We start from the raw sequence: 16,352 nt of genomic DNA, 5'->3' as shown, positions 1-16,352 counted from the left end.
AAGAAACTTCAAGTCTCCACATGCACAACATTGTTAGAACCAAGAAACAAATTTAACAAAGTTGTAGTGTACAAAATTGACATGTGAAAGTCAGTTTATCACTATACATTCACAATGAGCTATCTGAAAGGGAAATTAAGAAAACAATCCCATTCCCAATAGCAACAAAAAGAAAAAATTACATAGGAATTAACGTAAACAAAGAGGTGAAAAATGTGTTCACTGAAGTTTATAAAACATTGATGAAGGAAATTTTCAGAGTCACAGATAAATGAAAAGATATCCTCTGTTCATGAAATGGAAGAATAAACAGTTAAAATACGATTGTTTGAGTTGCCATACATAATACAAGATTAAAAGTTCTAATTTGCAGTGGTTAACAATCTGACTAGAAACCGTGAGGTTGCCGTTCGATCCCTGGCCTTGCTCAGTGGGTTAAGGATCCAGTGTTGCCGTGAGCTGTGGTGCAGGTTGCAGACGGGGCTCGGATCCTGCGTTGCTGTGGCTCTGGTGTAGGCCAGTGGCTACAGCTCCGATTAGACCCCTAGCCTGGGAACCTCCATATGCCATGAGAGCAGCTCAAGAAAAGGCAAAAAGACAAAAGTAAAATAAAATAAAATAAATAAATAGTATTTAAGTTTTGGGTTGTGAAAAAGTCTCAGAAATACTGAAAAAAGTCTTGTGGATTTTCATGGGAGTTGGAGGAACATGCTTCGTTTTTTGTTTTTGTTGCGGCTTTTGGAGTTCTATGGCTATATAAGGCCCATGCTATAAATTTCCCTTCTGTTTTCCAAAGCCTCATTAAACCTCCCAGAACTTCCCTAGTAGAGATGGGGGAATGGTTCACAGTGGAAGTCATGAGCAGTATTGCAGTTATTTGACAATTTATTAGAAAGCTCACTTTATCACTATTGGGTACTTTTTTTTTTTTTTGGTCTTTTTGCCTTTTCTAGGGCCGCTCTCGCGGCATATGGAGGTTCCCAGGCTAGGGGTTGAATCAGAGCTATAGCTACCGGCTTACACCAGAGCCACAGCAACACGGGATCCGAGCCGCATCTGCGACCTACACCACAGCTCACGGCAACGCCATATCCTTAATAGTGGGTACTTTTAAGAAGTGTTTTATTTGCAATGTTATTACAGACACTAGTCCATCCAGTGTCCATAGTTGTCCATAACTAAATTTTCTAGATAAAAAATGTGTTGTTTACTAGTTTTAACATTTTATCTTTATGGATCTATACTTTAAAAATTATAATTTGATATAATGTGGCCAGACAGTCCCCTGACTTCAAAACAGGCTGTCTTCTAAAGGCATTACTGTCGTTTCATTCATTGAAATTCATGACCATTCCCCCCATGGAAACACTATTAAAATATTTTCTAAACTAGGATATACAGCATGTTAATCCTAAATTACTGGATTTAAGGTCTGGCAGCCAAGGTAGTGCTTTCTGTACAATAAGAGAGGGGAGAAGGAAAAAGGAAATTGCTTTTTTATTTAGTGGAACAGTGTAGAGCTTGGAAACATTTTTAAATAGACTTCTGTCCCCAAACCCTTTCCTGCCCTCAATCTCCATGGCCTTGGAGACTCCAAGCCACTGTAAGAGACCTGCCCAGATAATGCCAGGTTTAGTGAGACTTAACTCAGAAATTGAGGATTGAGTTCCAGCAATGCTGCTTTCCAGCTATTCTCTATAAATCTTCATTTTCTCATTATAAATGGTGGATAAAAGTGCTGCCTAAAGGATTGCCCCAGGGACGGCACATTCTGGCGTTTGAAGGGAAGGACTGACTAACGTGGGAAAGGAACATTCCGCGTGCTCAGTGAGGGTCTGTCAGATCCCACTAAAGAATCCATGATGTGCTGAAGTTCGCCTTTGGAGGAGAATGGCTGGTAATCTAAGCAAATTTCTAGTTGGCATTTGAGGGTCTCATAAATCCAGAAGTTTAATTTTCCCAGAACCCAGCAGGGATTTGGGCTAAAGGCTCTCCCTCTGCATCGAAAATGAAGGATCAGCGTCCCGCCTGTCCTGCTTTTCACAATTTCTGACTCATTGGGAACCAAGGTTTTCTAAAACTCCAAGATCCTTCTCCTTTCACTACAAATTCTCTAGAGCACCAGCTGTTTTGATGACAGGGAAGAAAAATGAGCCCCAGGCAGGCTCCTGCTCCTTAATGCAGGGCTTTCATCCTGTTTAGTGGTGCTTCCTGCTGTAGGAGGAACTGGGGCAGCTGGAAGTAAATCAGGAGGAAATGGTCATCGGAGTGTGTGTGTGCACAAGCGTGTGTGTGTGTGTGTGTGTGTGGTGAGTTCTCTGGTGGTCTAGTGGTTAGGATTTGTGCTGCAGCCCAGGTTTGATCCCTGGTCTAGGAAATGTGATCCCACACCCAGCCACTGCATGCGTCAGCCAAAAGGAAAATAAATAAATACAACTTGCTCTGTCTAAAGTTTTAGTTCAAATGGTTGATTGGATTAGGACGAGGACTGTGTGATAAAGGAGAAATCTGGGCAGGATATTTCTCTACCTTTACAACAGCCTCTAAACTCCTGGGAGTCACTGAGGATTCAGAATCATTTTTATTTCTCACTGAGAATGTTTTTATCCTTGTACGTAACTTATTTTTCAAATCTCTTATATTCTCCATAGGGATTTTGTGTTTTATTTACCCATATGTTAAGAATCCCAATTTATTTTAACTTGATAAACTTTGAAACTTAAAGCAGCATCTTTTAGGAAAGAAAAATGTATTAACTGCTTCCAAAATAAATAGCTGTAAAGGCAACACGTCCATGGTATGGTGTACTTTTTTTTCCTTTTTGCCAAAAAATCACCATTTACCTATTCTATGGGTGATATAGAAAAAATGTAATAGTATTTCTATTTAATATTAGTGAAGACATTTTGAAAATCAGAATTTTAAGAATACAGTTACACTTGAAAGCATTTTCCAAGGAGTTAAATTAGCTCCAAATGTGAGGTATGGTAACTGGGTACGGCCTTATCCTCTCATAATAACAATAATAGCAAAATTACAAAAATCATGAAAGCAAATGAAAATGGAAAAAATAAACTGAATTTCAACCTGAAAAATGAATTATTTGATTATAAAACAAGTACCATGGAATTATTTTGAAGCTGTGTTTATTTTAGAATCCTTTGCACTTGTATTAGGGCTCACAGTTTACGTCAGGTAGAACTTTTCCCCAAGTGAGTTTCCAAAGTCCTCTCCTTCAAATATGTGGTCCCTTGGAGACCCTGTTGTGGCTCAGTAGAAACGAATCTGACTAGCTCCATGATGGTGCAGGTTCGATCCCTGGCCTTGCTCAGTGGGTTAAAGATCCAATGTTGCTGTGAGCTGTGGTGTAGGTCACAGATGAGGCTTGGATCTGGTGTTGCTGTGGCTGTGGTGTAGGCCAGTGGCTACAGCTCAGATTTGACCCCTAGCCTGGGAACCTCCATATGCTACGAGTGCAGTCCTAAAAAGACAAAAATAAAATAAAATAAGATAAAATCAATCAAATTTATGGTCCCAGATATCAAGGATTTGGCCATCATCTTCCCATTCGCTGAATAATTTAGTACTAAAATGGTATAAATGTGATACTAGCATATGGCAGTATCTTATTTTCTTTAAAGGAATGACACAAGATATTATTACGCAAGATGATATTATATCAAGATCCTAGAAGTAGTCAAGACTTTGAAAGTAAACAGTTAAGTAGAGGCTGGCAATGAAAAGTCTCCACTTTATCCACCAACCCTGTAATAGAAGTCAGGAGGTAGAGTTAAACAATAACCCAGTGACCCAAACCACAAAGAGGTCCATCCAGGCTATATTCTAAGGAATCCACAATGCAGATGAAGAGAGGAAACTGAAAGTGTCCAGAAACAATAGGCTGGAATCTGTTCTGTGCCCATGAACACTGCGGTGCCAAAAGAATTGACTTTTATCGGCCACATACATGTCTCAAATCGCTGTACCTTAGGGCATTTTAGGAAAGCAAATGTGAATGTGGGTTGGATTTCCAGAATGGCATGGAAAGGCCTTCTGAAATGGCACTTATCTGGAAAAGCAATGAGAACAGTCAAAATGATCAGAATTGACTTTTTCAGAACTCTGGAAATTAACCAAATGTTTGCAATAACTGTAGAGCATTTGTTAGACACAAGGCAGTCTGGGGAGCTTTGTGGTGTTTAACTTGCCCTGTTCCTGTCACCCTCTCCAGAGCTCCAATATCACTCTGAAACCTTGAAAATAGGCAGCCTAGACTTAGAAAATGTGGGAGCTGTGAAATCAGTAGCCCAGCTGTCACTGAAGACTGCAGACTGGGCTTGGAGCTCCACAAAACCCCTGTCCCCAGAAAACGGTAGAAATTTGATTTGTCTGGAAGCTCCCTTAAAAACCTCCTGGCAGTGCTTGTCATCACTGGATGTGACTCAGACCTTGCTCAATGGGAAAACCCACCCAAGGTTATTTACCAGAAACAGTCAGCAGCAGGCGTATAAGGCTGCAGCTCCCTGAGTTGGTGATAACTTTTATACAGGTGTGATCTTGATTTCCATCCTTCCCATCTAATGATGCTGATCATCTTTTCATTTCCCTGCTGGCCAGTTGGATGTCTTCTTTGAAAAAATGTCTAGTCATATGTTCTGCCCATTTTTTGAACAGATTTTTTTTTTTGCTATTTATATATTTGTTGGATATTAAGCCCTTATCTGATTTATGATTTGCAGATATTTCCCCCATTCAGTAACTAACTTTTTCATTGTTGATGATTCCTTTGCTATGCAGATTTCTCATTTAACACAGTCCCTCTTGTTTATTATTACTTTTGTTGCCTGTGCTTTTGGTGTCAAATGCAAAAATCATCACTAAGACCAATGTCAAGAACCTCACCACCTGTGTTTTCTTCTGAAAGTTTTAGGGTGTCAGGTCTTACATTCACATCTTTAACCATTTTGAGTTATTTTTTTGTTTAAATTATAGGATAGAGGTCCAGTTTATTTCTTTTGAAAGTGGCTGTCCAGTTTTCCCCACACCATTTATTGAAGAGACTATTCTTTCCCCCTTATATATTCTTGCCTTTTTATTTGTAATTTACTGACCATACACTTGTGGTTTTATTTCTGGACTCTCTGTTCTGTTCCACTGATTTTTGTGTCTGGTTTTATGCCAGTACCATACTCTTTGATTATTATAGCTTTAGAGTATAGTTGAAATCAGGGGAAAATGATGCCTCCAGCTTCGTTCTCAGGATGTCTTTGGCTAGCCAGGTACTTTTGTGGTTCCATACAAAATTTAAGATTGTTTCATTTCTGTGAAAAATGCCATTTTGATAGGAATTGCATTGGTTCTGCAGATTGCTTTAAGTAGTATGGACATTTTAACAATATTAAGTCTTCTAATCCTTGAGCACAAAATAGTTTTCCATTTATTTGTGTTTTATTCCATTTCTCTTATCAGTGTCTTATGGTTTTCAGTGAATAGATCTTTCACTTCATAGGTTAAATTTATTCCTTGGTATTTTATTCTTTTTGACACCATGATAAGTGGGATTATTTTCTTTTTTTTTTTTTTTTTGTCTTTCTGTCTTTTTTTGTTGTTGTTGTTATTGTTGCTATTTCTTGGGCCGCTCCCGCGGCATATGGAGGTTCCCAGGCTAGGGGTTGAATCGGAGCTGTAGCCACCGGCCTACGCCAGAGCCACAGCAACGCGGGATCCAAGCCGCGTCTGCAACCTACACCACAGCTCACGGCAACGCCGGATCGTTAACCCACTGAGCAAGGGCAGGGATCGAACCCGCAACCTCATGGTTCCTAGTCGGATTCGTTAACCACTGCGCCACGACGGAACTCCGGGATTATTTTCTTAATTTCTCCTTCTGATAGTTCATTGTTAGTGTACACTTATTTTGCATCTTAACTCTTTACTGAATTGTTATGATTTTTTAATAGATCTTTGCTTTGTCAGCAACCCCATATGCTTTATAACCCTCTTGTTCTCTCTGTGACAAGTTTATCCCATAGACCTCATTAGGCACATATTTTTATTTGTCTTCTCTCTGTCCTTTTGGAATTCTGACATTTTTATGAGACTATTGAGGGTTTTTCATAAAAATACTTGAGACATCAGCTTTAAAAGTCTATCCTGAGCACCACCTCATGATTTTACAATTAGTCTGATACCATTTGTGGTTGGAAAGAACTGTTCTATCATTTTGTTACCACTGGTATATGGTACATTTCCTTAAATATCCAAAATGGGAAATGTGTTTCTAAAAATCCAATTAGTGATATTTTTAACAACCAAGTACAACAACAAAAATTAATTAAATTTAAAATCAATGTATGCATTATATTTTGGAAGTGAACCAGTTGGCTTCTCGTGTGGCAAACATTCATATCCGTTTGCTTTCAGTATTTCATATTCATTATCCTATGACAAATAGCAACTTATTCTAAAGAATAGTGAGGAAAGCTCTTTAATTATTCCGATCCAAATTTTTCATTTGACTTGTGTATAAAGAGATAAAAAATACTTCTAAAACTACTGTTTCCTCTTTACTTACACCTTATCAAGAGTAAAATTTTAATCTGGTCAAATACATTTCTATGCAGCTTTTATCAATATTGAAAATACTTTCACAGAGGATAAGAAGCTTAGTCTTTCCAGCTCGTGACCCTCCATATTTTGAAGTAAATCTGCAATACATATGAAATTGATACATTGAACAAAAATGCCTATGGTTTCTGTACATTAGGTTTAATTGATTCCAGTTAATTTTACTGCACTTGAGAGAAAAGGTCTAGCTATTATAAAATTGCCTAGTCATTTTCAATGTTTTTTAAGGAAATTGATTTTGAATTTATGGGCCCCATTTCTCTTTCACTTTCAGGAGCTGGAATTTTCCAATCTATTCGCTGTTCTTCACTGCATTCATTCATTCTTTGCTGCCAAAGTAGCCTGTTTGGACCCTCTCTTTTTAGGCAGTCAGGCTGCTGCTTCTGCTGCTTCCAGCTCCAGTATGTCGAGCAAAGCCAAGTCCCTGACTTGACAGTTGGCACCCTGCTCCCTGTGACTTGTAAACAGAATGCTCATGCTCATCGCTTCAAACACTGGAAAAGCAATCCCATCACCAAGTCAGCAGTGAAGTCAGGTTGACATTTCAGCACGAAGAGGTTCATAGGGTCTCAAAAGCATTTCTGTTTGGAAGCCTCTGTGATGTACCCTCAAGGAACAGACTAGCTTGCTCTCCCTCAGCGGATGGTACCAGGATGGCACTCTCATCAAAGTGAAGACGAAAGAATGAATGACTTGAGTATGTAAATAATATAAAATTGTAAGCTACCTATAAATAAAAACACCCATTAAATGGTTCTGTATTTTAGATTATTTTGTATGACAAGTACGTGTTTGGTCTGATCACGGACTCAGGCCCGGTCGTATCAGGAGTGACCTAAAGCAGGCTGATACCATAGGGCTGGGAGACCACCATGCTAAAGCCCTCATCGAAGAAGAAAGCACTTTAACTTGCTGCTGTAGACCTGGAGTCCTCAGCCCGTGCCGGGCCTGGCACTTCAAGTTTGCAGGTCTTACTGGCAGGTGTTGCTGAGAGTTGCAAAGGGATAATCACCTTTTACCTATGACAGACACGCTGTGCAATGGACTGTTTCTTCCTTGGGTCACTGACACTGTATGTTGTATTTGCTCCCAGGGTCCTTCAAAGATGCCAAAATGTGTCCATTGGATGATGAAGGAAGGAAACATCCACAAGCCTCTTGTTCTGTCCTTTGTTTAAAGAGATTTGTGTTTTACCCGGGATATATTATCAAATCAAAACTTCGAAACCTTTTGTTGACCCCAGAAACTTTTGTAGAGAAAACATGATCACCAAATGTGATGTAAGAAACACTTGTTTGCAATCCCAACCCTCCCTGTTAACCCTGGACCGGAATGTCCCCAGACAGCAAAAGCTTTTCCTTACATTGGCTGGATATCGTTTCTCCACTTCACTTGGACTTTATGAGATGAAGGTGAGATACGAAAATAAAATTTCAAATTTCCATCTTCCCATGTCATAAAGAGTTGTTTTAGGCATCTTCTCTTAGGAATGTAAGTGTGAAGGAGTTGGAAATCTGAAAGCACTGACGTTTGACTCAGATCCCAGGTGACTCAGAGCTCTTTGTATGACATTCTCTGTTCTTCAATCCAGCTGTACTGAGATCTGCTTTTAAATAACCAGCTGCCTAGTTAGAAAAAAAAAATTACCTTTTCATTAACACATCTGTTCCCAAATAAATCAAACGTTGGACATTTCTTTATGAAGATGACCAAGTATCTAATAAGATGGTTTGATTTTTCTTCCTGAATAGAAGGGGAAAGTGGCACTCGAGAAGGAAACAAAATTATTCGTAAAAGGACACATGAACATTATAATGAAAAAATGAACAGCAAACTATCCCCATAGTCACTATAAATTATTAATCCACTTTGCATCTGATTAGAACCTCAGCACGCTCAGTTGAAAAGGGACAGTGAGGGTTCATAATTGTACCCGGGCAAGTTTTAAGTTCAGCCTAGGGCATCTTATAAAACGAACCGTGGCAAACAGGACAAAATGTAGTTTTAACATAATTTATTTGGACTATCAAACTAAATACATGCCCATAATTGGGATAACACTACCAAATCATTGCTCACCTGTTTTTGAGCAAACACAATGCTCTTTTAAAACCAGAAGCCCACCACAGCCAGGCTTCAGGAGGCCCCTGGTGAGCTTAGGAGGAAGGAGCAGAGAGGGAGGCATCTGCCTGGGGCCTGAAGCCTGGCATCCCATTTGCCATAGAGTCTCTGTCCCCAAGTCGAGCTGTGTCTCCGTGCGCCCCCGGGGGAAACATCCCCATGACCCTGGTGTGGTCATCAGTCTACAGGCAATATGCAATGGGCTAGTTTGCCTAAAGAAAAAAAAGAGTTTCAAAACTTTTTACAAGTGTAGTGTAATCATTTTTAAAAAGTCAGATTTTGTAAAAGCTCTATTTAAAAAAAATACAAAAGGTCAGTTCGATTAAATATCCTTTTGCATATCATTAAAATCTTCGATCCTGTGTTTGTGTGTATGATAAAAGATGCACAATGACGTGTGGGTACATACGTTCCTCATAGAACATACACGCCTACACGTATATGTATGTGTATATAAGAAGATGCCAATCACAAATTAGATAGAATATATTTCAAATACATATACTTAATATACTTTAAATTTCCATTGTAAATTGTAACTGGAATTAAAATTTATGACAATACCATATTGTGTTTATTTTTGATACTATTGAAAAAAAAAAAAAACACAGGCCTAAATTGATACTTTACATGATTAGTGGAGAAGCCACCTATTACAAAAGAACTATTTTGATTTTCATCAGTTAGCAAATAGCATTTAACGTTTTCTTTGACTGTGCAATGATTACACCTGTCATTTGCTACTTGGACTACTTGAATGAGAGTTTAGAAATGAAGAAAAATACCCTGATACACCTCTATTTCTCATATAATTTAGGTTTAGACGCATGAGATTTATTCATCAGATCCTGGTTTGTATGAGAGCACATTTTAACAACAGAATGCTTCATTATGCATTAACCTCTCCAGTGCCTTGGCATATGCACGCGTGTGTGTGCATGTGTACACAGGTATACATGTATGTGCACATATATGTAAACAGGTGTATGTGTGTATGCACACTAAAGGTTCATTAGAGTGTACATAGTACAAGCCCAAAGGGAATGTTACATTTTATGTACGTGGGTCAGAGAAGGGAGTTCGGATATCATCTGAAATCTTTGCTAACGACTATAATAATGTATTTTGCCTGATAAAGAATAAAATTCATTTAAGCCGAAGTATACTAAAGCAGGGGCGTTCTTAATTTGTTATATTGCAAGAGTATTTATTTCAAAAATATTTTAATAGGTAAAGTAAGTGTGATGTGTACCCCGATATTTACCACCCAATAATATTTTTAAGAGAAAATAATCAGCCAATCATTTCTTGCCCATTTTTCCATCATGTACCCACTTCGAGTTTTAAAATCTTTTTCCAGGAAACTGTCCGTCAGCAAGAAGAAACATAATTCCTTGAAAATAAATGTCAGTCCCATATTCACTGTCAGCACAGAGACTGTCCTTTGGGCACCTTAGTTTCAAGTCAAAGGCTTCCCTCAGTTCCAGAAACAAAGCTTGTTCATAAACTTTGTCTACATTGAATACTGGGTTTGAGAACTGCTTGATTTATGACTGTGGAAAAGTCATCATCCCACCCATCATTTGGAATTACTGCTGGGCATGGGCAAAGTAGGGAAGCTTGAAAGGCATAGGGACAGTCTTGTGCTTGACTCTTTAAGGTGAGTGTGGATGTTCCGAGAAGAATAACACTTTCCCTCCCTTAACACTGTGGTCCTCACGGCTCCCCAGAAGGAACTGCTTTATTCATACCTCTAAAACTCTTGTTTATGGTTTATTCTTATTCCTAATTCTTTAAAATCATAATTCACTTATTTGCACATTTGACGTTGCTTTTAAAGACAAAGAAAATATTATAAATGTTATATATTTTATACATATTAAAATGCAGTGAAAATACTGGAACTATGAAATGTAAATATATTTATTTCACTTTTAATTGTTTCGGTGGATGTTTGTAAAATGGCAATTAATATCTGTGACAAAAACTTGTCACTTTGTTCTTGAAGTTCCTTAATGTACTACTAATACAACTGTACCTTTTTTAATGATGTATACTGGAAAATAAAAACAAATACTTTTTACTACATCTGTGTCTTCACGTTTTGGGCCAGTGGTGAGCTGTCTGCTTTGGGTGCGTACCTCTTAACACACGATCTGTTTTGCTTCATTAATATTTACGAAGGATAGATATCTGACCCCTAAAAGGCCCTAAACATTGAACAAAGAGGCTATGTGCCAAATTGCTTAAGCCAGCAGAGTCACAGTGTCTAAAAGCAAGGCCCCTTTGATAGGCTCACAAATGTCCGTTATGAGTGACCCTCCCGAGAGCACTGGTTGGCCAAGGGCATCATTTTCTGATCCTTTGTGACTGAGAAGCAGCTCATCACTTCATGTCACACGAGACCACAGCTGTCTTCCAGGGAATTATAGTGCCATAAGAGAGCATGAGCAGAGAAATGGCTTTTTAAAAAACAATTCAGATATCTAGGGAGTTCCCTTCGAGGCTTAGCGGTTAATGAACCCAACTAGGATCCATGAGGACATGGGTTTGATCCCTCCCAACCTTCCTGGCTTACTGTTGCCTAACACGCTCCAAAACTATGACATTCCCTTCTCTATTTTATCCAAACTCTCATTCCCTAAGTTCCAATAAGCTAAGAGAAATATTGCATAAAAAATCGGAATGAATTAGACGGATATTAATGATAGCAAATGACACTTTCATGGCATGCACAGTGTGTCCAGGGTGCTTCTAAGTTCTTTACATAGATTTAACTCATTTAACCAGCAAAATAACCTTTCTGGTAGGTATTATTATTATCCTCATTTTACAAGAATAGAGAATTAAAATAGGTTTTCCCAAATCCTCTAAGAAGTTATAAAAGCAAGGATGAATCAACCATTACTAGTGTTCACATTTTTTTGGAAAGCACTTAAATGCAATTTTAGTTCCAGTAATTAACTGAAAGAAGGGTTACACAAAGAGTGGGTAAGCTTGGTTGCTTGATTGACTTTTGGTTTCATCAGCCCTGGAAGCAGAGGCCAATGATGCTGTCAATGATGGCAAGTCTGGCCTCATGGATTTCCCTGGAGGGTTCACGCACAATCTGGTTTCTCCAGGAGGCTTGACGTCTCAACCACCTTGAATTCTGACCAGCACATTGGAGGTGGAAACTGGCAAGGCGAGCGGGGGTGGGAGCACCCTTCGGGGTCGACAGTCTGTAAGGTGGGAACTGATTTCACAGACGCTCCTATGGTGAGTCTGTTGAATAAGCAATGGAGTTCCCGTTGTGGCACAGCAGAAATGAATCTGATTAGGAACCATGAGGTTGCAGGTTTAATCCCTGGCCTTGCTCAGTGGGTTAAGGATCTGACATGGCTGTGAGCTGTGGTGTAGGTCACAGACCCGACTCGGATTCCACATTGCTGTGGCTGTGGTGTAGGCCAGCGGCTACAGCTCCAATTAGACTCCTAGCCTGGGAACCTCCATATGCCACAGGTGTGGCCCTAAAAAGCAAAAAATAAATAGATAAATAAGCAATGACACTCAGCGAGGCCCCATAGCAGGTGGGCGCTGGCCCAGTGGGACCTGCATCGGCATCGTCTTGTTGGCTCCCTCGTGCCACCCCAGGGTCCTCTGTGCCCGGTCCCCTCGGTGCTCTCCTCTCTGGGCATCTTCTAAGTCTCTTTTGTCCCAGGCTCCCCCACCTCCAGCCCCCATCCCCCACAGCCTCCATCTGGGGATCCACCCAGCAACACTATGGCTCACTTCTACTCACCTTGGTTTTCATTTCTTTTTTCATTGATAATGATTTTTATTTTTTCCATTATAGCTGGTTTACAGTGTTCTGTCAATTTTCTACTGTACAGCAAGGTGACCCCGTTACACATACATGTATACATTCTTTTTTCTCACATTGTCATGCTCCATCATACGTGGCCAGATATAGTTCACAGTGCTACACAGCAGGATCTCATAAATGTCACTTTTCAGCAAAGCATTCCCTGATGCCACTCCTTCCCTCCACGTCACCAAGACTGCGTGTCACGTTTCGTTACCTCCTTTCTGTGCTGAGAAAGGCAGCGTCTTGCCCAAGGCTGAGCATGGGTACATGGGGCCGGCTGAGGGGAGGCAGGCGCCTTGGCCCCGTGAGGTGTGGCCAGCAGGCTGCAAATGGAAACCCAGGACCTGCAGACAGAGAGGCGGGGATTCCCTGAGTTTCCTGTGGCCTCAGGCTCCCAGACCAGCTGCTGGAGAACCACAGCCCAGGTCAATGACAAGGACAAGAGAAAAATGGCTCCAAGGATGTGGGATCCAGAAAGAGACACACCAGCCGGACAGAAAACTGGTGGACAACAGAAATCAGTGAACATAAAGACAGGATGGTGAACATGATGAAAACTGGACAAGAAAGAGAAAATGGACTGAATAAGAAACCAGCAGAGCCCCAATGACCCGTGGGCTTAAACAAAAAAATCTAACACTTTTGTCAGGGGTATTTCAGGAGGAGAGGAAAAGCAGGTATGGCTAAAAAGTAAGGAGGAACCAATGGCTGAAAACTGCCCAGATTTGCAAAAGACACACACGTAAATCCAAGAATCTGAGCGAACAGATGAAGTTAAAGAAATCCATGACAAAAATATATCGCAGTCAAAGGGTATCAAAGTCAAAATGCTTCTAGTCTCACACTAAAGGCAAAGAAAATGGAAATAATGAGAGAAAGAATGCCTTCCCTCTAGGGTGAAAAGAAACAATTACAGTGGTAATGAAAGGATGAAAATGCAACCTAACCCTCCCAGAACCCAGGAAGTTAATAAAAAGCTCTAAATGCCCCCGAATTCCAGACCCTGCTCGCTGCCAGGAAATAGGTAGAAGGTCACACTTCCTATTGTTCCAGGGCCTGCTATCCTGGCCTAAGTAAGATAACAGGAAATGGGTTGACTAATCACTTATCTGGATTCTGTAAAACTGACTGGCACCATAGAAGAATTGATTACACATTGAAAGCCCTAGTGACCTATCTCAACTGCAATCTGTCACTCTGCCCAGGAGCCCACGCAGATGCGGACCTCCGGAGCTATTTTAAAATGATTGGTCCACGGAGCGCGGGCTCTCCATATTTTAAAATGATTGGTCCACGGAGCGCGGGCTCTCCATATTTTAAAATGATTGGTCCACGGAGCGCGGGCTCTCAATATTTTAAAATGATTGGTTTGCGACGCACAGGCTTTGTTGCGAACCCCATAAAAGCTGACCCGATTCCGCACTCGGGCCGCAGTCCTCTACCCCTGCGTGGCGAACGACTGTGGGCCCCAGCGCGCTTGGAATAAAAATCCTCTTGCTGTTTGCATCAAGACCGCTTCTCGTGAGTGATTTGGGGTGTCGCCTCTTCCGAGCCTGGACGAGGGGGATTGTTCTTTTACTGGCCTTTCAGTAATACTTCAGAAACCTGGGGAGGGGGAACTAACACCAGGCTGAAAGGACGGATTATCAGCCCACAATCCTATACCCAGTGAGAATATCTTCCAGGAATAAGGAAGAAATCAAGAGATTCTTAATAAAGTAAAACCAAGACAATGTATGAGCAGCACACTTTTCCTGAAAGAATGGCTGAAAGACATTTTCTAAACAGAAAATAAATGACTGTGAGGAGGTAAGAAAGAACAGTGGGAAAAAAGTCAACGTATGATTAAGGACAGTAGACTTAGTCCCTCGTTTTGTGTTTTCTAAATTATGACTGATGGCTGCAAAAATAATCACACTGGTTGATGAAGCCGTCGAGATGATCACCTTGCAAATGGAGAAGGATGGAGGGAAAGTAAGATGTGTACACTTCCCTCCAACTGGTGAGTGACAACGGAACCAGACCCTGTGCAAATACAATGTCCCACCGGTGACACTCAAGGAAAAAAAGCTTTGCAGACATATATGCTTAAGAATACGAAAGATAAATCCAAGTAGAAGTACAAATACATTGTTTAAGTAACCTTTAGCAAGAAAAAAGATGAGAAAGCACACACACACACACACACACACACACACACACGAAAAAGAAACAGAGAGAACAAATAGAAAACAAAAAATCAAATGGGAAACTAAAGCCCCAGCATATCACAAGCTGTCTTAAAAGTAAATCAACTGCATATACCAATTAAATGGCAGAGATTGGTAGATTCGATTTTTTAAAAGATGATCCAGGTTTAGACTCTGTAGAAGAAATTCACTTCAAATAATGCGACATAGGTAGATTGAAAGTAAAAGGATGAAAAAAGATCTCTCAGGCAAACATAAGCAAAAGAAAGCAAAATTGGATATAGTAATTGAAAGATATTGTGTTGATGAAAGACAATATTGTTAAATTCTACTAAACTTGGTCTATAGGTTCAAAGCAGTCCTCATAACACTCTAGCTAGTTATTTTATGGATATCCCAAAACTGACTTATAGTTTATTTCAAAAACAAAAGACCCAGAAAAGCCAACAAGAAACTGAGGAAGGAGGATAAAGCTAGGTGACTTGCCTTCATTCCTGCGGGACCTGGCGTGCCCCCTGCTACCACTTTACTCTTCTTCGTGCAGCAGCATCATTCTGCTCACTGCGAGGAGGTGCTTCTGACTTCTGGCCACCTCCAGCTCCTGCCAAAAGCTGCTTTCTGTGCCCAGCTTCTGCCCTTCTATAATAACTTCTGTAATGTCTCGGAAGGCTGTAGAACATGCTTGTAACCGCTCGTTTACCAGTGTCCACAGAAATTATGAGTGCGTGGATGCTGGGGCTGTTTCCCATTCATCAGTGTTTCCTCCACGTAAGAACAACGCTTGATGCATAGTAGTAATTTAATCCATACTATACGCTAATTAGAAATTAAGGATGAGATGCTGAAGGAAGGATGTGGGTCCCTGCAGACCAGCTCAGCAGGATGGGGCTGAAGAACAGGTGCTGTGAAACTTAAGGGAAAAAGTTAACATAAAACAGGACAGAGACATTTATCTTAAGTAAAGGTGGGAACTGGGGGACTCAAGGTCTCAGGACCAAGAGCCCCGCCTCAAGAAACCACACTGCTTTTATTATGCTCTTTAGGATTACGTCAAGTGAGGAGGGGGCTATGGGTGGGTGGAGGATATAGGGTTTATTATTTTATAAGTTCTTTTATTATTTTAAAAGTCACTTAGCTGGTAAAAGGTTAAGCTTTTATTCTGACCTTTAGGCCCATAACAATCATTACCATTTGAGTTAGCTGTCTGCATAGCATTTCAGAGAATCTTCACTGTGCTTCCACAAATGGCATGCCTATTTGCAGCAACCCCGTGTGCCTAGGTTTGCACCTTGGTTCTCTTTGCTAATGCATATTCTGCTAACGACCGCTCATAATCCACTTGGCCATGAGGTTCCTCTTTCTCTTATACCTTAGAGGACATATCATGCTTGTGCAAACGGCGTGCCAATCTGCACAGGTCCAGTGTGTCTAGACCAATGCCTTACGTCCTCATTCGCCTGACCCTATGAATAGCTTATGCCTTTAGGTCTTTGTTCTTAAGCTTAAGTCATTTACCAGCACTGTGACTGTTTTGCAAGCAGGAAGATGGGATAAAGTAAAGCAGGAAG

At 40.4% G+C, this 16,352-nt stretch overlaps 1 protein-coding gene across 12 annotated transcripts in view; it reads left to right on the top strand.

The window, feature by feature from the left end:
• The window catches only part of SNTG1 (syntrophin gamma 1), a 449,457-nt gene extending 442,075 nt beyond the window's left edge, over positions 1 to 7,382 (top strand). For all 12 annotated transcript variants that reach the window (XM_085021222.1, XM_085021223.1, XM_085021225.1 and 9 more), the window contains one exon: positions 6,902 to 7,382. In XM_085021222.1, the coding sequence (XP_084877348.1) occupies positions 6,902 to 7,060 (159 nt within the window). In that variant the 3' untranslated portion in view covers positions 7,061 to 7,382. The remainder of the gene's footprint in view (positions 1 to 6,901) is intronic.
• Positions 7,383 to 16,352: the final 8,970 nt, after the last annotated feature.

This window comes from Sus scrofa, chromosome 4 (genome assembly GCF_054392235.1).
Source record: "Sus scrofa isolate SSC_HxYL_T2T_F1_AM1 chromosome 4, Sscrofa_HxYL_maternal_Yorkshire_Landrace_v2.0, whole genome shotgun sequence".
NCBI lineage: Eukaryota > Metazoa > Chordata > Mammalia > Artiodactyla > Suidae > Sus > Sus scrofa.
The sequence above is the reverse complement of the archived record's forward strand: the minus strand, read 5'-3'. Positions and strand labels throughout refer to the sequence as shown.